This window comes from Plodia interpunctella, chromosome 4, assembly GCF_027563975.2.
Source record: "Plodia interpunctella isolate USDA-ARS_2022_Savannah chromosome 4, ilPloInte3.2, whole genome shotgun sequence".
NCBI lineage: Eukaryota > Metazoa > Arthropoda > Insecta > Lepidoptera > Pyralidae > Plodia > Plodia interpunctella.
Window position 1 is genome coordinate 4,020,655 of NC_071297.1, and position 25,143 is coordinate 4,045,797.

Below are 25,143 nucleotides of genomic sequence, written 5' to 3' on the forward strand. Positions count from 1 at the left end.
AGTATAACACCACCTTATAAATTTAATCAGGTAATTTCAAACCTCACTTTCCAGCAGATTTTTTTTACAAAGTGTAAATAAACTAGGTACCAAACATTTTGCAGATTGTTGATTAATCTGCTGAATGTTTTTCAAAGTTAAACAAAAATCGCGATGTTTTCACAGCGTTCTAGGAGCAGACGCGAAAGGAGCAATCTACTTGACAACTAAAAATGGAACATTTCCAATAACGCTGACATCCTCCAAGTCCCGGGACGCTACAGCATTGCACACTCAAAAGGTTTTATCCGCGGCCACTAAAAATCCTTCGCACAATGCCTTGGAGGACCAAGACTATTGGGACGACAGCTCGGAGGAGCTATTGTTGTCTAGTTACATAAACGGTTCTTATGTTGATGTCACCGATTGGAGGAGAAACACCAAGAGGAGCATCAATGATGCGGTCTCCAAAAACATCACACTCGTTTTGGAAAATCTTCTGAAGAACTACGAAAACTCGCAACTTCCGACGCACGGCAAAGGTAAAAACATGCAGCCACAATGTTGAATTGTATTTTTGTGTGGTGTTAGAAACTTCAAAACTACCTGTATAAGGACAAATCACAAATTCAATAGCCGAACTACTAATAGAGTAAACACCTGTTACTGGTATTATTAAAACCTAATATTTTTATATTTTAGGATACCCTACAGTCGTGCAAACAAACATATTGATAAGAAGTATGGGACCTGTCTCCGAATTGGATATGGTAATAAATAAAAATACACATTTTTATATACACTGACTGTACTGTGATATTTTTGGTACATAAAATTGCGCTATATTTTAATAAATGAAAGTATCAGAGGTATAAAATAAATCTAATCATAAACACCGCCTCGGTCCACTGGAAATTAAGTATTACGTTTCACAAATGGGAAAATATTTATATACAATCGAATTAGTTAAATGATCTCATTTACAAGGTTTTATACCTATCTAGTTATATTTCGTGTACTCATCTATTTTAAAATAGTAACAAGAATAATATAAAGTATTCTTACATTTTCAGGATTACTCAATGGACTGTTACTTCAGACAGTACTGGCGTGACGCGCGACTGTCATTCCTTGGCCCCATACGGTCTCTATCTCTTTCTATCAAAATGCTGGAGAGAATCTGGCGTCCCGATACCTATTTCTACAACGGCAAACATTCTTATGTGCACACCATCACCGTGCCCAATAAATTATTGAGAATCAGCCAACACGGGGACATTCTGTACTCGATGAGGTAATGACATTGTGGGTCTTTTGTCTTCATTTATACAAAGACAACTTTGTCCCATTTCAACGTGAAGAAGAGCTTTTCACAACGAAATGTACTTTTTCCACTTAAAACTTTAAAACTAGTAAAGTATTTTGAGAAAACAATTTTCGATGACTGTAGCACAGAAAGGTTCATTAATTTCGTAGTCGCTGCACAAACATTACGTCCGCCATTTTAATTGGCTGAGTGAAAAATATCCCGCTCCGATTACCCGCCAACTTATTCATGGGAATGGACTATGAATATTCTTGAATTAAAAAACCCACGCACTGGCATTGAAACATTATTCCAATTTATCACTAACGCCGATACTTTTCTACATAGAATAGGGCGTTGCTGTTTTTTGTTTATGGTTTTTGATGTTGAAGTGTATCTGGCTCTGAGACTATAACTTTAATGAAAGCGTATACACATACCTAAATCTTTTTTCGAAGCACCTATTTAATATCTTCTTTCTTTAATATTAGTCTAGCTTTTGTCCGCCTGCATCTATTTCCCATGGGAACAGTAAGTTTTTCTAGGATGAAAAGTAGCCTTTGTCCTTATCCGTCTACGCCTAACTATATGAGATGTATGCATTTTAAGAAGATTAATAGTGTGGATAAAGCGTGAAGAGTTAACAAAACTTACTTTTGCGTTTATTACCCGTTTGTGTAACTGCACGAACGTGCTTGCGGGATTCAGTGCAATCGGTCACTTAATCGGTTTAGTCTAAGAGGCAGTTACCGAAATGGCGGTTGTACGCGACAATCTCTCACTTTAGCTGGGTGATAACATATGTGTAGGTAGTTATATATTCACATTTTAGTAACTTTATTTAATTATCATTATATTTAAGTAAAAGTTTAGGTAGGAGACAATTATTTTAGGATTACGAGTAAATTTGCCATTTATTTATGTTTTTACGTGGAACAACAAAGTTTATTAAATAAAATTCATGTTCAATAACTCTTCCTAATCGCCAATGAAATATCGAAATATCGTCCTCACAATCGTATTCATTTTCATTAAGTGGTGCGGTGGTCAAGTGGAACACCATCCGCCTGAGTTTGTATTGTATACTAATCTGACTCATCTTTAGTAGTTTTCATACAGACATTCAGACCATCACTTGCTTTCTAGACTTGTTAAAAATAAACTTTGTAGTGAACTATGCTGTTTTATACTTTCAGGCTCACAATCAAAGCTAAATGTCCAATGGAGCTCCGCAACTTCCCGATGGATCGACAATCTTGCCCACTCATATTAGGAAGCTGTAAGAATCTTTAATACAAAAAAAATCTTTTTATTTAAGTGTAATAAAAATATATGTTTTCTGCAGTCTTGCGCGATAAGCCACCTCTCATGGATAGAGAAGAGATTTCTTTTGAAATAAGTTCCTTGTACTTGTTTTATTGTATAATTTTTATGTCATTTTAAGTGTACTTACTTACCTAAATAACCTATAAATAAATAAGTATGCCATCTACTAATAACCAGATTTTTGGCAATTTTTTTAGGTAGCTTAAAAACAACATACTTAGCTATCTAACTGCATTCTACACTAAATAGTTCCATGCACCCCTGAAAAACAGGGTCATTACCTTCTGACATGACACAAGCTGAGTACATATATATATTTCTTTTATCTATGCTGAGGACCTTTTGGTCACATAAAATTTTGGGAAATGTATGTACATTGTTGTTTTTGTATTTCTATTTTACGTACACCTGATGTCACATACGCGCTTTAAGAATATTGTTGTTTTTACCAAGTGGTCGTACTCTAGGGCGGGATCCACTCGCCTCAATCAAGAAACACAAATGTATTTATGTACGTATTTATTCATCACCAGATGCCTACTCCAATCAACAGCTGGTGTACCAGTGGCAGAACTCTGAGAGCGTCAACTTCGTTCCCGGAATGACGCTCTCACAGTTTGACCTCATCAGCTACCCCTACAGAAACTTTACATTTACGAGGCGAGAAGGTAAGGTCTCTTCACTTAGATATATCTACGAATATTTTGATTTCTTCATTCATAAGAACTAGGTAGGTACTAAGAATTGACCACCGTACGCTTTATACTTACAGGAAAGGTATTAATATCTGCAATACAATCGTTCATAATTATAAATGGAAAATTGCTACTAGAACCTATAATATAATGTACGAAATTATGACCCTTAAATATTGAAAAACGTATAAGAAAACTTGAGAAATGTGTTAACGCTATCAATATTGGAAGCAGCGAGCGAAAAAACCCTCAAATCGCGGTATAGCACCACGCCCGCTCACCTCTTAGGGGTCTGTTCTCATTACACATAAAAAACCTGAATATTTCATTGCAGTAATAAGATATAAATAAGCATGAGCATTCAATATAACAAGCCTAGCATTCATACTTAATGAATGCTAGGAAACGAAAAAGTAAAAACTATGGAGTTTCATGCTTCTAAACTATGATTGATAAATATCAGCAACATCAAATCATATCAATAAATATTTAGGTTTATATAATCCAGCAAAGCATAATGTCTTGACTCATCATATCATTCGACTTGAAAATGCCACCATCTTCTATGCATAAAAATGCCTGTAAAATGTTTGAATTCATTGTATACAATCTCAATGACGTTATAGAACCTTAACCAAAAAAGAGAGAAACCATTAGTCTGAATGGGAGCTGAAAACGCTCCCACTTTCGGCGCTCGCGCGACTCCACCCTGGCAGCTTTCATCTTCACTAATCAGACCCGACCTGCAGTGGCGCGCTTATCCGCTTAGCGGCTAATGTGATTCCGTACACATGGATTCAGTTATGGAAAACAACGATATTTGATTTACTCAGCCATTCTCTACGACTGAGCCAACTATAATAATGATGTAAGGACATACCTAAGTAGTTGGGTTTTGATTTTACCTCTATATCTCAATAGCACGAGTATCGAGATTTCTTAAGTATATACTACATACCTACCTATAGTTTATATAGCAGTAGCAGGTGATTTATGTAAGAGCAAGATTGTTATTTTGTTACATTTAATTTATTGTAAGTTTGCTAATATTTATTTCAGTATTCCCTAATTTCGGCTTTTGTGCCTGGTTGCCTTTTCGGATTCATGCGAATTTCAAATTTTATGTTAACTTTTTAAGCATAAAATGTGTTTGACTTATAGTAAGTTTATATTAGATCCTTACATATGAAATGACGCGTGTCGACTGCTGCATGACTTAACCGGCACAATAATGAAGGGTTTTTAAATCTATTATGAAAAGTGTATTCTCTACGATAATCGAAATCGCACATCGCAATGGCTGGGTAGCCTGCCAAATCCTGCCCCAAGCGAAAATTGACCCAAAAAAGTTACTTGTAAGCGTTTGGTGGACTAGTGCCGATGTCGTTCATTACAGTTATCTCAAATCTGGCCAGACGATTACGGCAGATATCTATTGTCAGCAAACTATGATGGAAAAGCTAGCTGCTAAACAACCGAGGCTGGTCAATCGCTCCACTGCTGCTACACGACAACGCTAGACCACACACTGCACAAGAGACGGCTACTAAATTAGAGGAGCTTCAATTGGAATGTCTAAGACGTCCACCGTACTCCCCGGACCTTGGTCCAACAGATTATTTTTCGAAATTTGGATAACTTTTTCCAAGGGAAAAAATTCTATTGCGGCAGTCCAAACCTCCTTCAAAAATTTTATTGATTCCCGTCCGAATGGTTTTTTTAGTAAAAGGATCAATGAACTACATATGAGATGGCAAAACTGCATAGATAATAATGGTGCTTACTTTGATTAAATAAATATATTATATTAAAAAATATTCGACTTTTTGGTCCTCCTATACTAAACGCGAATTTCATATGTAATATTACTTTCTTACCATGTAGTTAGGTAAGTATCTATATAGATAAATAAATTGCCGTTTATACAATAAGTAGGTACATAGGTGCATATCACGTAACATCCTACACTTTGTAAAAAATAACTCTTATCACATTTTCGCCGCTCTTTCGTTTCATTTATCTCAAATTACCTCAAAGTGTTGAACATAAATATGATTCGACTTGTCGTGTTCGGTTCAGAGCAAATAGAAATAATGTCAGACGTGCGACTTGGCTTCACGCTGTCATCGACACGAATCGGCTTTTACGCACTGAGACACACACATTTACTGAAATTGTAGAGATATCTGCCATACATAACATTTTACTTATGTCAAGAAACAAGGCCAAGTCACATAGGCTCTAGCCTATGTAACTTACTGACTGAGAATATCTATATTCTCAACACTTAAAAAACATAAAAATGCAAACCGCGCAAAAAAGGTCAGCTATGTTTCATCACACACATAGCTTTATACTAAATCCAAATCATCATTATCTACTTACTTGGAATTATATTAAGTACCTACTTAGAACATAATAGGAGGTATTATGCTAACACTTTCCTGTCATAACTCCTGTCTACACAAGAGCAACTTAAGTAGTAGGTACGTCAAATGGTTTCTTGAAATCAGATTCGATCAATTTTACATACGAGTAAGCAATAAACAAGCAATAATATATTTGATACCGTTGATACAGGGGACTTCTCGGTTCTCCAAGTGTCGTTCAATCTTCAGAGGCACACGGGCTATTTCCTCATTCAAGTGTACGTGCCTTGCATCCTCATTGTCGTCCTCTCCTGGGTGTCTTTCTGGATACATCGTGAGGTAAATACGGAACAATAATATTTTATTTTTTGGTCCGCTTATTATGTACTTGGTTACCTGCCCTGTCCTCGTATAAGTAAGTTAGGAGGATGACGTGACCAAAAAGGTTATGTTAGGTAGGTCCGTTTTAGTGTTCAGAATAACCACATTTATTTAAGGTTTTTGTTGGACCGAATGTACCTATCTATATCTACATAAATTTAATTCAAATAATATAAATACAAAACAGACCAATAAAAGGGTTTCGTTTCATGCTTTTTAGCTAGGTACCCCTAAAGACTAACGCAATTTAAAAGTACATTACTTCAACTAATTTCTATATCCTTCCTTCATCTATCAGTTTATTGTTTCACAGGCAACCTCAGATCGCGTAGGGCTGGGCATCACCACAGTGCTGACGCTGTCGACCATAAGCCTGGACTCCCGTACCGACCTGCCCAAGGTTCGGTACGCTACAGCTCTAGACTGGTTCCTGTTGATGAGCTTCTTCTATTGCATCGCTACGTTATTGGAGTTTGCCGGGGTGCATTATTTTACTAAGGTAGGTATGCTAGAGTTTTTTTCTGAACACTTCGTGGTATTTGGAACTCTGCAGTAAATTGCACCATCAATATCAACTTGATTCCACTTCAACAGAAACTGTTTTCATTAGTTTTTATAGGCAATAACAAAGTTAACGAAATAACACAAAATAACACCATTTTTAGGTGGGTTCCGGAGAGATCGTAATAGATGACTCTGAATGGGAAGAGCTGATTGAAGAAGTGGGAGGAGATGCGTTTGCAGCCCGTCAGTTAGCCGTGCGTCGGCGCAGCTCCGCGCGTTCGGCTACTAACTACGTGAGTTTATCATATAATAACTTTATTCCCTTACATACAGTATCTACAGAGACCCAGTGCCAAGATAAATGGCAAAGGTTCTTGGCCCGGCTGACCAAGTTTTGAAACTATCTGTCATTTTGTTTCATTTTCTTGTTTAATCATCAAATTTATTCAACAGCAGCGACGCACTCGCAATGTTGTCAATCTGCACTATCCATAAAGCTATATATGTAAGCACCATATATAAAAACAAAGTTATCATATAAGTAAAACCAAACAAGCGCTGCAAGCGTAACAAGACTCCCGTTAGCCAATGCCATTTATATTACATTTAAACTTCGAACGTTTCGGGACGTGTTAAAACGAACCGTGGTCACCGAGCGAACGCTAAAGTATAAAATTAAAAAAATAGTTTAAAGCCGTTCGCTCTATTACAGAGCTTCACGTTGCCAGCAAACAGTGAGTGCCTCGAAGACGCCGGCCCTGCGCCAGTGGCGGCCGTGCGACTAACCATGGAGCGCACCACGCAAACCGAGAGACGAGTGCCGCGCTGGAGACAGCTACTGTACTGCTTGGCAGGGGACGACCGCTACAGGCGGCAGAGGCAGATCGAAGCTGGTAATTAAGTACCTAGATCTCGTTTTCGCACATTCGTCACCTCTTTTTTCATAATTTCATCATTGTCATCATAATTAATTATGGACACATAAATAATATATAAATAATAATACAATAAATAAATATATTAGGACAAATCACACAGATTGAGCTAGCCCCAAAGTAAGTTCGAGACTTGTGTTATGGGATACTAACTCAACGATACTATATTTTATAACAAATACATATATAGATAAACATCCAAGACCCGGATCAATCAGAAAAAGATCATTTTCCATCATGACGGGATGATCGGGAATCGAACCCAGGACCTCTCGGTTCAGTGGCAAGAACACTGCGCCACCGAGGTCGCCAAAATGTTAGTTTCTAAATAAATTACATGTCCTATACAGATGCGTAACTCCTAAAAATACTGAAAGTGGGAATCAATCACGCCAAAATTCATGTTGGAACCATTTTATTTGTAACTTGACTTATGTCTGCACCAATACGCTTACCTAGGTATGTCTGTGGTCTAAACATAATTTATAGTGAATTGTGGGTTGATAGCCCACCCTATTGATAACCCTGAAAGGCTCTTGAAATTCCATTTGATTATTTAATTTAAAAAATATTCTTGAAAATGCGTCAATATTTACACGGCACGCAATCGAGTCATGTATGCCCCCGGGCTTTACAGCGACACGGGCCCCGAATGAATATGAAACCGGAAACACGGGAAAAGAGAGAGAACGATGATAGAGAATGTGTAAGTCCCGTTTGTACATCACTGCACATAATTTTTGACATTTTGTGCAATAAATTTTGAATAAAATAATAATGAAATCGTGGTTTGTGCCGCAGGCAGTCGCGGCCACATCAACAGCGTGTCACACATCGACCGCGCAGCGCGCGTCATGTTTCCCGCCTCGTTCGCGCTGCTCAACCTCTTCTACTGGCTTGTCTATGCTTTCTCCAACGACGACTTCGCCTGGAGTGACAACCCTATCAACACGCTTTCCCACTAAATATTTGACATATTTTTGTGATGTCGTTTTCAAGTTCAATGCGCGCCCAGAATGGAATCTCAAATCTACTTCTATGGAACTCCCATATTAGATACCTATTCTTCTTGCCTTTCTCTGTTGCATTCCTAAAAGACTCTACTTCATATTATTTACTCTACAACCTCTGAAATTGTATGATCAGAATTACATGCCAAAGCTTTCACCCTACTATTTTACCTAGGCATACTATTTTTTTAATCAGTTCAGTTCATATATGTGACGACGTTCAATATAGGTATGTATAGTTAACAAATTTTACTTAAATTTAGGTAACGAGTAGCCCTCATCAATATATCGTTATTAAAGCAAATCGAGAATGTATAATACTAAATATGTAGTTAAAATGTTCAAAATCTAGAAAAAATTAAAAGATTTTAGATTACGTACATCTTGTAAGTATTTAAATGATGAATGGTGTTAATGGTGAGAATAAAAATACCCAAATCAAGAAATTGTTTTATATTTCAAATCGTCGTAATCGTCAAAAACTAAAGCAAGAGACATCATTTGAGCGGAGCATAGGACATTACACAAAATACACTCAATACATAGGATGGCAGCCTCGGTTAACATTTCGTAGCTTATTTACAACTTTTCACTGGATATAAATATATTTTTTATAATTCATAATAATATTTCATACTATTAACTTCGGCTTTTGGCAATAGACTTACACGTTCGTGGTCGCACGACTGCAGTAGCAGTTTTAAATTAAACTTCATTGTTTCATGTCGAGCCGCCGCAAAAGTGTTGAGGCGGAATTCGGTCGAATTCGCACAATATGTGTCTCGGGCAAAAATCTTATGACACTGTTATTAGTTCAAGATATACATAACAAACTACACTCATCGGCTACACTTCGTTCATTGTAATGTAACAAAATCAAGATTTATGAAATTACAAGGCAAGAAAATGTACAAGCTCTTAAAACTTGGTCAATTTACGTCTCGGTTGACATCGAAACCAGTGAATCCATTGGACAATTGGATATTCTGACACGATAATGATTTGGTCGATTGACTAAATTGAATTACTCCTTAATTTTGAACAAAATTGAATTTTGTAATTACTCCTATTCACTATTGGCGAACCCTGGCAGACGCAGACGCAAATTAACTTACATCTTAGGGCCTTTTTTGTGATCTTTTAACCGCATGGAAAGCCATCAATGCAAATCGAAACCGCCAAAGTTCGCAAAGGGACATGTAGGAATAATCATTTCATACACTTTTTCATTGCCAGCGGAAAGTCTTACACAAAATAGACAATATAATATATATAGAATGTCTCCACGCGTTCGAAGGCCCATCTATAACAAAGCCCTATATTGCACAAAAAATGCAATAAACTTTAGATAACGCTAAAGGGCGGCGGTATCGCAGTTAGCTATTTCTTTCAGGCAGCTCTATGTTGTAATATATTAACTCAGAAAAGGGATATACAAAGTTTTATATTTTAACACAGCTGCGGAATACACTTGAACTTGGAGCAAATTAGATCGAATGATAACAGTACATTATATTCAAAAGTCTAACTTCATAACTATTAGAGATTCGATAACGCTTATCGCTTTTGTTTTTTAGAATATGACTCGACCGCCGTTTGCATACATATACGTTTAACATCAAATCACTATCAATTAGAACATTGTAGAAGTGAATATATTCAATGCAAAACTCGTTAAAATAAATTTGTTTCGAATAAATAAAATTACAAGTTCATGACTTTTATTCTCAGTCAGTTTATCGAATACAACATTGGTTTATGAAAATTGCAATCCATTATATTTTATCACAATGTTCGTTTTACAATACGTATGTACACTGTATAGATAATAAGAAAAAATGGTAAATTTCAGAGAGCTATATTCTGTCTATACAATACACATTCCAGTTTTTGGTCCATCAATCTGTAAAAATTCATATCGATTTTATCATTTCAAAATCGGCCATAATTATAAATATAAAATAGACATTTTGAAGGCAAATAGTTTTAAATACAAGTGGAATGTATAGTAATTAAGGCTTTTATCATAAGTTTGAAGAATCACCACTAGACAATATTCCACAGGGAATTTTTAATCTCTGTTCACATAGAGCGCGCGCGAGGTTATGTGTAAAAAGAAATATCGCCGATATAAATTATAGCAAATCCATATAATTTCAATACAAAGATTGCCATGTCGCAAAACCCGCGCGAACGCTCTGTGTGAATAATTACAATAATCTTCATACTAATTTTATTCTACTATTTAGAATATAAAGTTTGAATTTGAGATAATATTATTATATAGTAAGCCTAGTGTTTGTAATCTACTTTTTGTTATATTGTGCTAGTTCTATCAATTTGCTACACAAATTACGAGGTATAGAAAAAGTATGGGAAATATGTGGACGTATCTGTCATCGTAGGAACAAAGCGCTTGTAGTGATTTGTAGATTCACCTTATATTTCAGCAATATAAGAAAGAGACTAGGAAAATATTCATCATTGTTATAATATATATCGTAAATATGTAGATGTAAATATATTACAATTATTATCATAATTGTACTGTGCACTATGACATTCTTTAATGTTGCACTACATAGCTTTACTTTTATGCTGACCTACGATAACGATTTTAAGCAAAATGACCTCCTACTCGATATATTCGCTACACAATGCACTACGTAAATATCTACTTTCATCAATTTATAGAACCATTTATTTCGTTAACATGTATTTTCTTTTAAATACAAAATAATATTTTCTATCCCAACCGGGTGTTTATATACAAAATATATTTTTGCCTAATTTAATAAAGATATACAATTTATCCCAATTTACAAAAAAGGGGACGACACAATTCACACGATTCCCTTAACACAGCTACCTATATACCTAAGTATATTCGAAATTAATTACTTTAATAATTATATTATTACCTGTTAGTATTTTTCATGCTTAATCAAATTAAACTTTTTAATGAAAAATTTAATCACCCATTGTAGAGACTAGAGCACTGGTCACAGATTTTTTATTATAAATATTTAGGCAAGGAGATTTTAGCACTTCCACAATAAATCATTTTCAATATTCATACTCACACTGCCTAAGCGTAATCTAAACTAAAAAAAATAACAAAAATAAATAAACTTAAAATACTCGGAGTATTTCTGAAACTTATACACTTTATAGTCACTGCACACAATAAATAAAAATTACATATTTTTACATTATTTAGTATATAAAATATAATCACAGATTCTACGTTAAATATGTTTTAGCTATCTGCGTGTTTGCCTACCACCAGATACACGTTCATGTCGTCCTTGCCTTTGACGTAGACGCGGCCGCGCGGCTCGAACTCGTAGCGGCTGGACAGCACCGGCAGACACGCCTCGCCCACCTGGATCCGCTTCAACACCCCGGTGGAATCCATTCTAGATGCGATATTCACCGCGTCTCCCCATATATCGTAATACAACTTGCTAGTCCCTATGACTCCCGCGGTCACATCTCCAAAATTGTATCCGATTCTAAGAATTAAATCGAAATTGAACAAATCTTGGTTGAAATTATCCACAACTTTCTGCATTTCCAACGCGAAGTCCATCAACTGGTAAAGGTGGTCGTAAGTACCGCGCGAGGCGTGCCTCAGGTCGGGGTTGAGCCCGCTAGCCGCCATGAAAGTGCTGCCTATAGTCTTTATTTTCTCCACGTGCTGAAACTCTGGCCTCTCCAACAACTCATCAAAATCGGCAATCAGTTCATTCAGTACCCTTAGGTACTCGTACCCTTTCTTATAAGACTCGTCGTACATTTCAGTAAAGTTTACTATACTAGCAAAAATTATTCCCACATCTTTATGGTTCTCGGAATACTTCGCCGTGTTTTTCAGCTGGTCTGCCACGTGCTGAGGTATAATGTTGTAGAGCAACAAATCAGCCTGATTTCTCATATTCTGTACTCTCTGTTTATCTCTATTCGCTACAACATTGCTGTAGAAACTTAACCGGTAACTTATTTCAAACTCCCTATTGAGAAACCAAACCAGCATTAGCAACAAAGCGACATCTATGTACAACTCTGTCAAATGTAACTTATGATTGATGCCGTGATAGCGCGTACTGTTATCAATATCAAACGTGACATTGGTAACAGAACGTGACAGTACACCTGTCATATTGCTTACGAAATCAGCCGTCATGTTGTGAGCAACCACTTGTGGGGTAATAATATCACCGTCTGTTATTTGAGTATTCGCCTCACGGCAGCCGAACACGGCGAGAAACAGGAATAACGCAGCGTAAAAAGTAACAAGACCGTTTTTTACGAGCCAACACATCTGGGTGAAATTACAAAAATGCACTATACTTAAACATAAAAGGTACACGTAGAATGACTGTTCGCCTTTGAGAATGACGCCAGTCGTATTTTGGCAAGAGAAATTTATGAGAATGGCCATTATTGGCAGACTAATAAGCAAGCTGCCCGACAAATGCCAAGGAATCCAGTCGGATAATGCTCTAAATATTTTGACTGATTTTCTCAATGTGTACGTGACGAGTAACGGGTCGTTTTGTGTTTCCCATTTTAAAATATGTCTATAAATGCAAAGGGACATGGCCAATAATTTAATTAGAATAAGAAATATCAACGAAGCAATCGAATGTTGCCATTCTTTGTAGAGTATAAATATGGAGGCGGTGACTGCGGAGAAAATGATGAGGGAAACGATCATGTCCAACGCCGTATTGAATCTTGAAGTCGTGAGCGTGGGGGGGAAGTCCTCACAGTCGTCGCTTCTGTGAGCTTTGTCTCTGTAATGTTTCTCCATTTCCGGGGACTTGAAGAATAGAGTGAACCTGTTGAGGGGGGGTTGAACGAAGTAGTTGATTCCTGACCTCGCATTGTCTTGCACGCTTTTGATCAACAAAAGATCGGATTGCTTGCGAAGCTTCTGCAGGGATTGCACTTGCTGTTCATTAAGAGGAGCAGGTAAGCGACATCTGGCGGTGACTTCGAGGGAGGATTGACTGGAGGTGTAATAGCCGGATACCCTGTGTTGCATGATGTCAGTCTGTGAGGCCGCCAGCGCCACATGGTTCAGTGCATATATCTGAAATGAGACATAAACATCAAAGAGACTAGAAGACAGAAATAAATACAGCTCACGTCATTTTATTACTCACTGACGATTTTGTTTTATGGTAATAAAAAGTAACAAAATGTGTAATAAAATTTGCAATATTCCATTACTTTTAAATAGAGCTTTAGTTATTTTTGGATTGATGAGCCTCACGCAATTTTCACGGTTAACAAGACTATTCTATTGTATTTTATAATAATGACAGTAAAGTATGTGTGGGATTGTGGATACTCTTATCTGTCCAATTTATTGCAAACGGCCACGTGTTGCGCAACCTATCAATCACGCAGGGAACAAATGTAAGGCCGTGGCACTTCCGTCCGGGGCAAAAACGTAAAAAGTAAACCTTAAAAGAGCTGGCTTGATGTCGTGCCAATGGTCTTAAAAACTAAAAATGCCGAAGACCGAAGTAGAAAGGAGTGGAGGAAAGCTGGCCATAGGCTCAGACGCTTAAGGGCTCTTATTCATGAAAAAGTTTAAGCATACTTGAAGCTAAAGTATGTTTTGTCTCGTATTGTCAATTTTATTGTGAAGTGCTATAGTAACAAAACGTAATAGCTTAAAGCATTTTACTTTTTAATGAATAAGAGGGATAGAAGTAAAAGATGATATAGTGACCTGCTGCTGGATGCTGGAGCGGCGACTGGTGCTCCTGATGCCGGAGTCCTTGCGGCTGTTGACGGAGGGGCAGAGGCTGACGGCGTCGTCGAGCGCGCGCGCGACCGGCGCCGGCAGCGGCAGCGTCAGCTTGCGCTCGGCGCGGACCTCGCCCTGGGCTGTGATGGTGGAGCTGCGCGCGCGGAGCACGGGCACCTGCAATGTGACATGTATCTGTCCTCCGGACTTTGAATGTATTTCACTTTTACAAGCTTTTAGTTTTACCTGTGCCGGTGTTTGCTAGTAATCAAATCTTTCGAGTTAAATTTCACCTACTTCCGCTTGTGCTCTGTAGGAATTTGAAGCGACGTGCAACATTTCGACTGTAGTGGAAAAGTCTTCTCTCAGCGTGTCAATTCGGTAATATATTTATTGAACGTTGATCAACATTGTCAAGTAAATAAATGAAAAACGTAAAAAATATTTTATATCAATTAGAAAAAAAAGACGTTGAATAGACTTTCAATCAACACAAGTGTTAATTAATAGATGGCAACAAACGATACGGGGGAAACATATGCGTTATCTGTACGAAGATACACATGTAAACAATGTTTCTTGTACAACGTCCAACGTTCAATTAGGTACCTCTCTCTATTGACGGCGCTCAATAACCCAGGGGTACTAACCCATCGTGTAGAGGCTTGGCTTAATTTTTGAGTACATTTTACAACGACTAACGACTATATTCTTTTTAAGACGTATTATTTGGTCCAAGTTATTTTTATGTAGCTATCAGGCCACTAATTGGCCTGTAATTAATGTATTTTTGCTGTCATAAAAGTAACTACCTCTATATTGTGTTGTCTGCCATACTGTGATCGGTAGCTGCTGCTTCTAGCGAAGGGCGACATGTTGCTTCTAGACTGGCTCAAATACGACCGAATATCGATGATTTCCCGTTCGAATGACGCAACTTCGTTGTTCTGTGGCAAATTCAGCTTACTGCTACTCTGTATCGGCCTACCAGCTTTATTGTCCTGGGATTCTATCACTATAGGCACTTGCTGATAACCATTGTTGGATAGCGCGCCGTCATCGCCACGTTCTAAAAGGTGAATGCCCTTATCGTTCAACTCTTTCTTGATTTCGTGCAAAGGGGTGTCCGAATGTTTTCTCAGAAATCTTGGCACTTTCCAATTCCTCAGCTTATTCGTGTACTTGCCGTAGCTCCCTGGAATAGTTAACGACGCTGTTAAGTACTGTTTGCTTGAGTATAAATAGATTGTTCGTGTTTGTATAGGATTAACTAAGAGCCGCGCGAGCCCGGACGTATCAGTTACAACTAGTATCTAATCTACCGAGAATATTCGACAAACTACTAAAGAGTTTTTTAGATTACAAAACTATGTTCGATTTATTAATTTTAATAAGTTCAAAACGTGTAACAAACATATAGTAGTGATCTTTTTTCACTATTTCGAATCATACATAACTAAATGTTTACTTCTTTACGAAATTTGATAGGTTTTCACAAAAATAAGGACAATTTTTATATACAGTACGCAACACAAAGTAATCTAGGTAACAACAAATTAAAATATTGTCGCACATTTCTTGGCTGAAAAAATAAGTGGTATTTATATGACTCAAAGAATTAACAGTCTACTAGCATACACCATATATTTTTAGCGTAGACTCATTAAAAGCCGAGTATCACAGGCGCTCCATTATTGTACAGTTGATTCGAACCATTACGCATGTTTACACAACGCGCAGAAGTGCAAAAATGTCGTACACACACACGATTCTTGGCCTGCGTCTTATTCGCTTGGTCGGAGAGTACGTCCCTATACTATTTACCGAACTTATTGACCAGCCAACTAGAGGAATACCATGCTAAATTGTGTGGTGGAGCTGATATGTTTACCCAGTAATCACTTAGCGAGTGATTGTTGTTTGACCTAGCAGTTACACCTAGCGGGCGAGATAATTTCAGTTAGCAAACACGTTACGAGCAATTTCAGATCACATTTTATTTGCGAAGTCTTTATCACCTTCTGAAAATATTTAAAAAGCCTTCTCATAATATTTTCAAAATCTGTTTCCTGTCTTGACAAACATATTTTGGATTTCGAGTTATTTTTTTTGCGCGATCAAATAGTTGCTATTTATCTAACGAAGCGTAAAATAAATTTAGTACCTGTCTTGTCAAGTATCTAACAAAATATGTATAACAGATTAAACTAAGAAATATTACTTAACCATTAAAATCATAGTATGTATGTACTTACAAAACACATTTATTTTATTACTGTATATTAGATCGGTGCTAGCAAAAACTATTAATAGTATTACGGGACTTCACACAGTGTACTCAGCAAACACTTCTACTCAGTATAGATTGATTTAATACTATTAATAAATTAAAACGAATAAAATGTTAGCGAATGAGATCATGCAGCTGAAGTTTTTTCTAGCCGTAAAAAAATTTAATCAGGGATTGGAAAATTTTTTAATTAAACGAAATATGTGAACGAAATACGATATATGACAGGTCAGTGATAAGCAGTTAACCCAAGTTCCAAAATAACTTCTAAATAAAAAATGCACTTCGCAAGCTGCGTCTGTTAAATCATACAAGTAATTAACAATTAAAATTTAAAAATAAATGAAACTGGAATTTGAGCAAGTGTCTTGCCATCGGGAGCATTTTATATCTTATCAGGCTTGTGCCTTGTACCACTGATAACTAAGACTTTTCCACAGTTCAAAATATAATCAGCATGGTCAAATAAACAAACTGAACAGATATAGACCGCACAACAGCGCCGGAGATGCCAGTTATATGAGTTATGACCCCTTCGGCTGTTAATCTAACCCGCACTGTATCACATCCAACATGCGAATCACGACTGGCTGCTAAGAATAATTGCTCAACAAATTTGTCAGCAATATTATTTCTTAATTTTAATAATCCCTTTTTTAATAGCTCATACATCCGTCCACTCTCCGTCCAGTCCGCCTCCATCAGTCCCACTGCTGGGCAAAGCATCCCCATCCACTATACATAATGCCTGTTTTGTAAATCCACTTATTGACGAATTCACTAACATCGTCTGACTATCAAGTTCTAAATAGTAATTGCCATTCTAAAGTACATAATATTCAAGCGTAAGGTTAAATCATGCCTTGAGTTTGTATACCAATTTGACTCTCACGTACGGTGGCTTGGCAACAATACTATTTAGAGATAAAAAGTGTTATTAGTTCTTCAATTTTAACATTTTGTATAAAATTTAACTCATTGCTTTTACTGCCGTTTTACAACCATTTATTTCAGATTAAAATTATTTGTTCGACATGTAACTAAAATGACGCATAACATCGCAAACATTCAATACTATTATACGTAAGGAACTCACCAACAGAAGTCGGGCTTTTTGATGACCCGTCCGTCCTCTCAGGAAAACCCTTCTCTCTCTTTTCTTCTAACTCTGCGTCGGAATCCAATATACTAGGCAGGGAACTAGCTTTCGCACGGAAGTTGAAGGGGCTCGGAGACAAAAAGTTGCTGGATTCCGCGATGTGCGGATTGACCTTCTCGTCTTTCAAGTGGTTGTCTCGGGACGATAATGGAGTAGGGGAATGATTGAAGGAAAGGACAGATTGGGGCGATGCTGCGGGAGATATAATGAGGCGCAGGTTAATTGGATTCGAAGGTGTGAGCGTATGATCACAGTCGTACGGGGAATACAGCTGGCGGCCTTCAATGAAGTAGGTTTTGTGACCTAAATATACACAAAATTTAAAGTAATCATGCAAGCCGAATAATTACACATCAAAGTTAACATATTTTGTGTCAAACTCACCAAAAACTTCCTCGCCTTCTTCCAAAATATAGGAACCTCCAAGAAATCGACTGGTCTCCTCAGATATGTGAACGCGGCCTGGTTTCCCTGTCGATTCCATTTTGTTTGCGAAAGTCACATCGTTACTCCATACATCGAACTTAAATCTACGTGTTCCTACAAGCCCACAGAGAACAGTTCCAGTGTGGACGCCAACTCTCATGTTGATGCCTTCATCTCTCTCTCTGTCAAATTCTTGTATTGCATCAATCATACCTACAATGGAAAATGGGTAAGTAAGCCATTATTGTGTCAAAACAATGAAAGTACTAATTGACTATGTCTAGGTCTTCATAACACTTACCTAGTCCCATTTCAACACAGCAAGTGGCATGATCTGGCCTGGGCTCAGGACAACCAGATACACAGTAATAACAATCGCCTAGAGTAGAAATTTTTTCACATCCATGATTTGTACATAGCTTATCAAATTTTTCAAATAAATCATTTAATATATTCACTAATTCTTCAGCACCTTTATTACTGGACATTTTTGTAAATCCCACAATATCAGCGAATAATATACTAACATTATCCATAGAATTCATTGTGAAAGGTCGGAATAATGATTTTATATCTGGATTTGATTTTCTTGGACTAAGAGGATCATGTGGACGTAGATTTATAACAGATTCCAAAACCTGCTCCTCCATCAGGCTACTGGCTATTTTGGGAGGCATCATTGAATGTATCATCGTTTCTTTTAACTGCTTCTCCATTTCCAGCTGTTTCCTCACTAGCAAACTTTGGCCTACTTTCATGAAAGTGCCCCGCATTCTCACAAAAGTCATGAGATAAATATGAACTCCTATTATGTGCACACAAAGCTGTAGTAACACTCTCACAAACATTCCAGGACCCTGCCATTGTTGCTCAGTCAAATGCAAGAATATATTGAGAACTTCAAAAGCCACAGAATACAGAAGTCCAATAATAACACAGGCAAACAGTGGCAATGGTGTCAGTGTATATATGATCAGCAGGATTTCAATGCTCATGGTGAAGTGGCCAGACTGGCTGATGTCAGCTGCCTGTGAGGAGTCTAGATCTAACTGGGTGGTCAGTGACACTAGTGAGAGGCTGAGTGTACACAGAGCAAGTGCCATTACAAGGGATAATTTGAAAGTGTACACTTTGTAGATATTTGTAAATGTAACAAACAACATGACAGAAGTTATCAATAGTACTCCACCAAACATGGAACATAAAAATGGCCATTTGACTGTTACACCATTCAAGCCAAGGCCCACAAAGTAGACAAACCATGATATAGAAAATATCAAAATGTATAAAAGTGCAAATCTGAAAAGGAAATAATAAAAACATCAAAAATGCATTACATAATTAAATAGGCATTAGGTAAATATAATCAATGACATCAATCCATGCATGAGTCAATTTAATACCAACAAAATTGATAAACAATGCCTTACCTAAATCTTAATCTTATTTGTCTAAAGGAACTACTTCTATATTGGCTTTCAAGTATCTCCGAATCAAACCTAGGGTTCCACCATGTGCCAGCAGCAGCCCTCTCAAAGGCAATTGGTAATTTAAGTCCACAACAGTTGGTGGTAGGTTTGTTGTGTGCCAAGTATGCCTGTACATGAGGTGCCAACCGAATTTGAGCATCCTCTCCTTCTGAGCAGTCAACATCATGTTTGGCATCTGACTGAGATCCATCTTGGCAGCTCACACATCCACTTGGTGCGCTCATTGTTTGGATAAATCTGACATGTTACAACTAGAGGTATAACTCAAATTTGTCTGTTGTTCTTCATTGATGTCTTCAATGGTCTGCATGATAAAAGATATGACATAAATCACAAACAAGCTATGCTACGAAATTCAGCACCTTATATTTGCAGTAGAAAAGGAACATAACAATGTTAAATGTGTATCATGTAGTATCAGTGTCAAGTACATAAACTTTTGCAGGATCAGAACTTAGCTACTTATTCAAATAATAGATATTTTGCATCATGTTGGACATTATTAATAATTTTAAAGATACAAGGCCTGGCGGCAGTTTTATTTTAATCTCATAGGATCCCCATATTATTGAATTTACACAGTCAGTATATTTCAAAAAAGCGAGCAATAAAATTATAGTATCAAATTCAAGTTCTAACCAATATTAGACCAATTTATCAAGGATACACACACATCACAAAATTACACTTACATTTTTTTCATAACACACTACATAGGTATATATCGACGTTTTTTTTTAATTTATCTACATTTCACTATACCTACATTACTCATTAGTTATCTTTCACCCAGCAATAAACTGGAAAAATAGTCACTATTTAATTATTTGTACACGGTGTATCAGATTGTTGCATATTTTTAGTAAAAATAATATTACAGACAAGGTTGAAGTTGAAGTTGATTTGGCGACTGTTTTTTTACGTAGTGTTGCCAGCAAACTATAAATACCTACTTTAGATATCTTTTTATTCAAACTTAGTGCGATATTGAAAGTCAAGATCTATATCGTTATATCGATATCGAGGGGCTATATCGATATAATTAATTTTGTAGCAACTACTTTTGTGGTTTTTGCCAGCCGCGCGCTGGGTCCTTCTAAATCTATGGTTTTTGCATGGCAAGACAAGACACACAATCGAGTGGCATCTATTATTCTATAGCCTAAATTGCCTAACTAAAGCATTCATTCAGATTTTTCGAAATGCCGTTGAACTTGAACCTTGAATTATTTTTACAAAAAGTAATTTAAGTAAGTATCTTTCGTAATGTAGATATTAAAGTGTAAAACTCCCCAAATATTAAGCGTTGAGTAGGTACTCAGATCATGGACCCATTTTCTTCTTTTCTTCCTCACATCTTAAGATCCTTCTTCAGTATTGCTAATAACAACAAAACTTCAACTTCGTTGTCAAAAGACAAGTTATTGAGAAATCAAATATACTGTCGCGCGGGATTCGCCTCAGTTTGAACGAAGCTTAACAATAGGTTTAATCGATAAATGCCATACAATCGATTGTACCGGACCGAGATTACGATTAGACTATTGATAGTATTGCTCGGCAATATTACATAAACTATCAATAGTATTATTCTTCTTCTTGGCGTGTCGGTGCCATTGTCATTGCCAATGTATGTCCGCGCGCGGGTCCCTTCTTAATCTATGGTAGGTATGTACATGTTCTTTGACATTATGTTTAGCTGGATGAACGCTGGGAATCCCCAGTGTAAAAATAAACCTATAAACTTCTATTACGATTTTACGAGAAGACCTGCCGTTAACCCTATTTGGGAATGCTGCTGGCAGCATATTTTTATTATAAGCTAATATTTTTCTAGGTGAAAGCTATTCCTTTTTTATTGATATTAACGTATTGATTAGAACTTGCAACCCCTTTGACCATCTTTTCATCTTTCTTAAAAAATAATTTGTGATTATTTAAATTATAATAATTTATCATTGTAGTAGTAGTATCTTGTTAGCTTATGTGTAGTTTATTTATATTTATTTTTATAAAACACTCTCCTGATGATTTATTACTTAAAAGAGCTTTATTTCACATTTTCGTGATATTATAAATGATACTTTCCTGCGCTTTATTCACTAAACTCGTCTTTGGCTAAATACTCCCTGAGTAAAGCCCATTGACTCTAAGGTAAAGCCATACATTAAAAAAAACCTGAACCATTGATTTTGAAAGGCGCGCGTGGGTACAACGTCCTTCTAAAAGAAATAAAAAAATCGTAGAAGTAGAAGAGGTTTATTAATAAAACGAATCAAAAATATTGTTAGGTACAGAATAAATGCATCGCAAATGTAGTTGACAAATTATTAAGACCATCGGGAAATTAGAAGATAAAGCTTATGATTATGGCTTTACAGTTTACAGTAGGATGCCATAGAAAAATTCAGGTTTATCTATTTACTTATGAACAATACATACTAAACTTACTAATACATTAATTTTCGATAAATGGTTTTATTTACTGGCAAGATTATTAAATCATTAGTTTCCTCAGCCAAATATCAATTTCAATGGAATGAAAAATCTGTTACTCACATGCAACATCTACATCATAAATCTGCTATTTAGCTCCTTAAAGTGGTTCTTTCAGGATGGTCGGTTTACAAATTTATTTCCTTATAAAAATTTACCACATCTACCTCTTTTTTAGGTATTATGATAAGAGGGAGACATGCAAAAGCCCTATTATGCCCTAATAAAAATAACAGTGTTATAAGTATTGGTTGTCATTATATTATTAAAATTACTACTTTTAAACATATGTATATTTTGAGTACATGTTGGTATGTATCACAACAGTTAATAAAACTCCTTTTTAGGTGGTTGCATAGCAGCCTCATAATTAAAGGAAAAACAAATATTGGTAACTACTATAACAAGATCTCCAATGTACAACATTAATATAAATTCTATATAAATATCACAAAATAATTGTTTCTTAGTATAAGTATTAACATTAAATATGTTTTACAAAAATATATTTCGATTCATTCTTAAGCAGAGATCAGAAAAATATATGATTTAGAATTTATTTATATTTTCTAGTGCTTTAGTAAATATAAAAGGTTAGTAAATATCATCATACTTAAGACAAAAGCTCAGTACTACCTTGTTAGTCTGAACTTTTACCACTTTTTCCAAACTCTGCTAATAAGGCACTAGGAGCACCATGATATTGCTACAAGTTGAGCTTCAAACCAAAATATCTTACTACTGAAGATATTTCAATGATTTTCCTAAGACCAAATTTGAAATGTGTCTATTGGGTATTAAAGTTTTTTATTACAAAATAAATTTTCAATATCATTATTATGTTGACTAACAATTTTTGAAGTTAAGCCTAGTCATTATACATTCCATCTAGTAAAAAATCCATTCTTTTGTAGTGTCTGTTTTTCCATGCTTCTCTGCCTCGACTCAATGCCATATATCCTAATACAACCAAGAGTGGCACTGTCAATATAGTAATAACTACTGGCATAATCATACCAGGCTGGTTGGCCTCAATATTCTTGATTTTGAAATTATCCAAATTAGGGTTTGGTATTTGATTAGAAACATCTGTTTTGGAAGATGGTACAGGTTGAGGTGGTACATTATGATTTAATGCTTCATAGACAAGGACTGTAGGCTTGTGTGGTAATACAGTTGTTTTCACATCCCCAGCAATCGAAGAGTTTACTCTAGCATTGTTTGAAAATTTAATACTATTAAATAAGATGGTATTATTAACTGTATTGTTTGAAATGATTTGATCTTTCACATCAGTTGAGTTTGTCAGAGTTTTATCATCAATAGAATCTACATACTCTTCTGGTGTCACTCCTTTTCTAGGTTTTATATTCGATGTGGTTTTCTCTTTATCCACTTCAGGAAGATTGGTATTCTTAATAAGCAAGGTCAAATTAGAGTTAATATTTGGAATACCACCACCTTCAGTAGGAAGTATGTTATTAGTTTTATTACTTGAAACACCAGACAACGGAACTGTATCATTCACTGTATTTTGAGTGTGTGGCGCTGTATTATTACCTCCGTAAATCAAAGGTAGAAACAACACTTGAAGAAATAAACACACCAGTAACATTTTGCAAAAGGATATCAAAACTACACCGCAGTACGCTGTATAGACGTAGTGAATTATATGCTCTTTGCTGTATATTGGAGAAAATAAAGTTTAACATATGAACGTTTAGTGAGAAAGGAAATTTACAAACAATAAGTATAATGAAATAAAAATTGACACCAACAAAATTTGATTGATTGACATTGACGTTTATTTAACCAACACGACATGATCCTACACCTACATGACAGTGACGTGACAGTCTGGAATTATTATTTAGCGAGCCCGCATTGTGACGCTGGCCTGATGCAGGCTGTTAGAAGTGAAAAATGTGAAAATATATATTTGTAGGTTTTTTTCGCGGGGTACACGGGCGTTCTAAGTGCGTTCACGTCTGTCATATTCCCTGATCAGAGGTTAGTCAGTACTTACTTACTAAATACACATTAGTCACAGATATTAGTTTAAATCTGTGGGGTTTAGTGCGGTTTGCATTTCACTTCTCACCATCGAATCAATTCGAAGTGAGATACAGCAAACCAATCACATTGCAGTGTGGTTGTCGTTGCGTCACAATGGCGCAATGTGATTGGATCGCGACGGGTTTTACGAATAGAATGACTAAGCATCACGTGAATGTAGAATGGCTATAGATATAAAAACAATATATGTTTTTAAATCTGTGAGATGGCTATTAAATTAGTGCCGTGAATTCATGGCGCGAATGGCCGCGCCGCACTAATGTGGACCCGATATATTTACTACAAAGACCAAGAAAACTATAAAAACGACGAACGAGTGAAATATAATGACATTTCCATACAACTTTCGGGCATCTGGCTAATCCATGGATTTAGTAGGTAATCCGAAGAACTTACTAAATCCATGGGCTAATCTCATAAAAGTGGCTGATTGGACCTGGCACGTGATGATGAAGGGCTAAAAGGTCATCTCTTCCTGTATGTGCAAAATGGAAGATGTGACGAGCTTTCTCTGTCTAGTCTTATACTCCGAAGTTATATTTTTGTAGTGCTGTTCGATAGTTCTATCTGACTATTATTATGATTGAAATAGGTAGTATTGCTGCACATTTTATCCCGCCAGAGTACAGCACTGTATGTTAGGTACATGCATTCGTTTGTGAAAATATGCAACAAGTAGCATATTCGGGTGCCACTATATGAACATTATTAAATTGAAACGTTTTATATTGTGGATAGGACTAAATATGTATATGTTTCACATTGAAATGTTTTATATCTGTGGATAGGACTAAATGTGTATTAGGGCGTCGCCGATGCCGCCCTTGGTCAGGCCTACTATTATTGATTACTAGAAGTATTATAGATATAATGTTGTCTTAATAGCCATCGATATTATTTTTCGAGACAAGGATAATATTAATACTATGATAGTGTA

General features: G+C 36.3%; 2 protein-coding genes across 4 annotated transcripts in view; one reads left to right on the forward strand and one right to left on the reverse strand.

Annotated features, from left to right (window-relative positions):
• LOC128669141 (uncharacterized protein) overlaps window positions 1-8,950 on the forward strand; it is a 26,571-nt gene extending 17,621 nt beyond the window's left edge. Inside the window, exons 2-11 of the mRNA XM_053743678.1 lie at window positions 166-521; window positions 682-749; window positions 1,053-1,273; window positions 2,482-2,564; window positions 3,145-3,279; window positions 5,887-6,014; window positions 6,370-6,555; window positions 6,722-6,853; window positions 7,273-7,453; window positions 8,297-8,950. Of these exons, the coding sequence (XP_053599653.1) occupies window positions 166-521; window positions 682-749; window positions 1,053-1,273; window positions 2,482-2,564; window positions 3,145-3,279; window positions 5,887-6,014; window positions 6,370-6,555; window positions 6,722-6,853; window positions 7,273-7,453; window positions 8,297-8,460 (1,654 nt within the window). The 3' untranslated portion in view covers window positions 8,461-8,950. The remainder of the gene's footprint in view (window positions 1-165; window positions 522-681; window positions 750-1,052; window positions 1,274-2,481; window positions 2,565-3,144; window positions 3,280-5,886; window positions 6,015-6,369; window positions 6,556-6,721; window positions 6,854-7,272; window positions 7,454-8,296) is intronic.
• Window positions 8,944-20,562, reverse strand: Ac13E (Adenylyl cyclase 13E). 3 transcript variants are annotated; one of them, XM_053743675.2, is made up of 8 exons: window positions 20,401-20,562; window positions 19,575-19,938; window positions 18,446-19,443; window positions 18,103-18,357; window positions 17,656-18,021; window positions 15,082-15,464; window positions 14,252-14,446; window positions 8,944-13,603 (listed from the first exon to the last, which is right to left on the reverse strand). In XM_053743675.2, exons 2-8 carry the CDS (start codon window positions 19,856-19,858, stop codon window positions 11,765-11,767), a joined length of 4,320 nt encoding a protein of 1,439 aa, XP_053599650.1. In that variant the 5' UTR covers window positions 19,859-19,938; window positions 20,401-20,562; the 3' UTR covers window positions 8,944-11,764. The 3 variants fall into 3 exon arrangements, with proteins under 3 accessions (XP_053599650.1, XP_053599648.1, XP_053599651.1); XM_053743673.2 differs by having other exon boundaries at window positions 20,327-20,562; XM_053743676.1 differs by lacking the exon at window positions 20,401-20,562 and adding an exon at window positions 20,274-20,292.
• Between the last annotated feature and the right edge of the window lie 4,581 nt (window positions 20,563-25,143).

Bases quoted from the DNA above. Each gene is read 5' to 3' on its own strand.
- Ac13E (XM_053743675.2), bottom strand. From the start codon at position 19,858: ATGAGCGCACCAAGTGGATGTGTGAGCTGCCAAGATGGATCTCAGTCA. The intron at 19,444-19,574 runs GTAAGGCATTGT...TTTCCTTTTCAG, and splicing joins CAAATAAGATTAAGATTTAG to ATTTGCACTTTTATACATTT. The intron at 18,022-18,102 runs GTGAGTTTGACA...GTGTATATTTAG, and splicing joins AGAAGGCGAGGAAGTTTTTG to GTCACAAAACCTACTTCATT.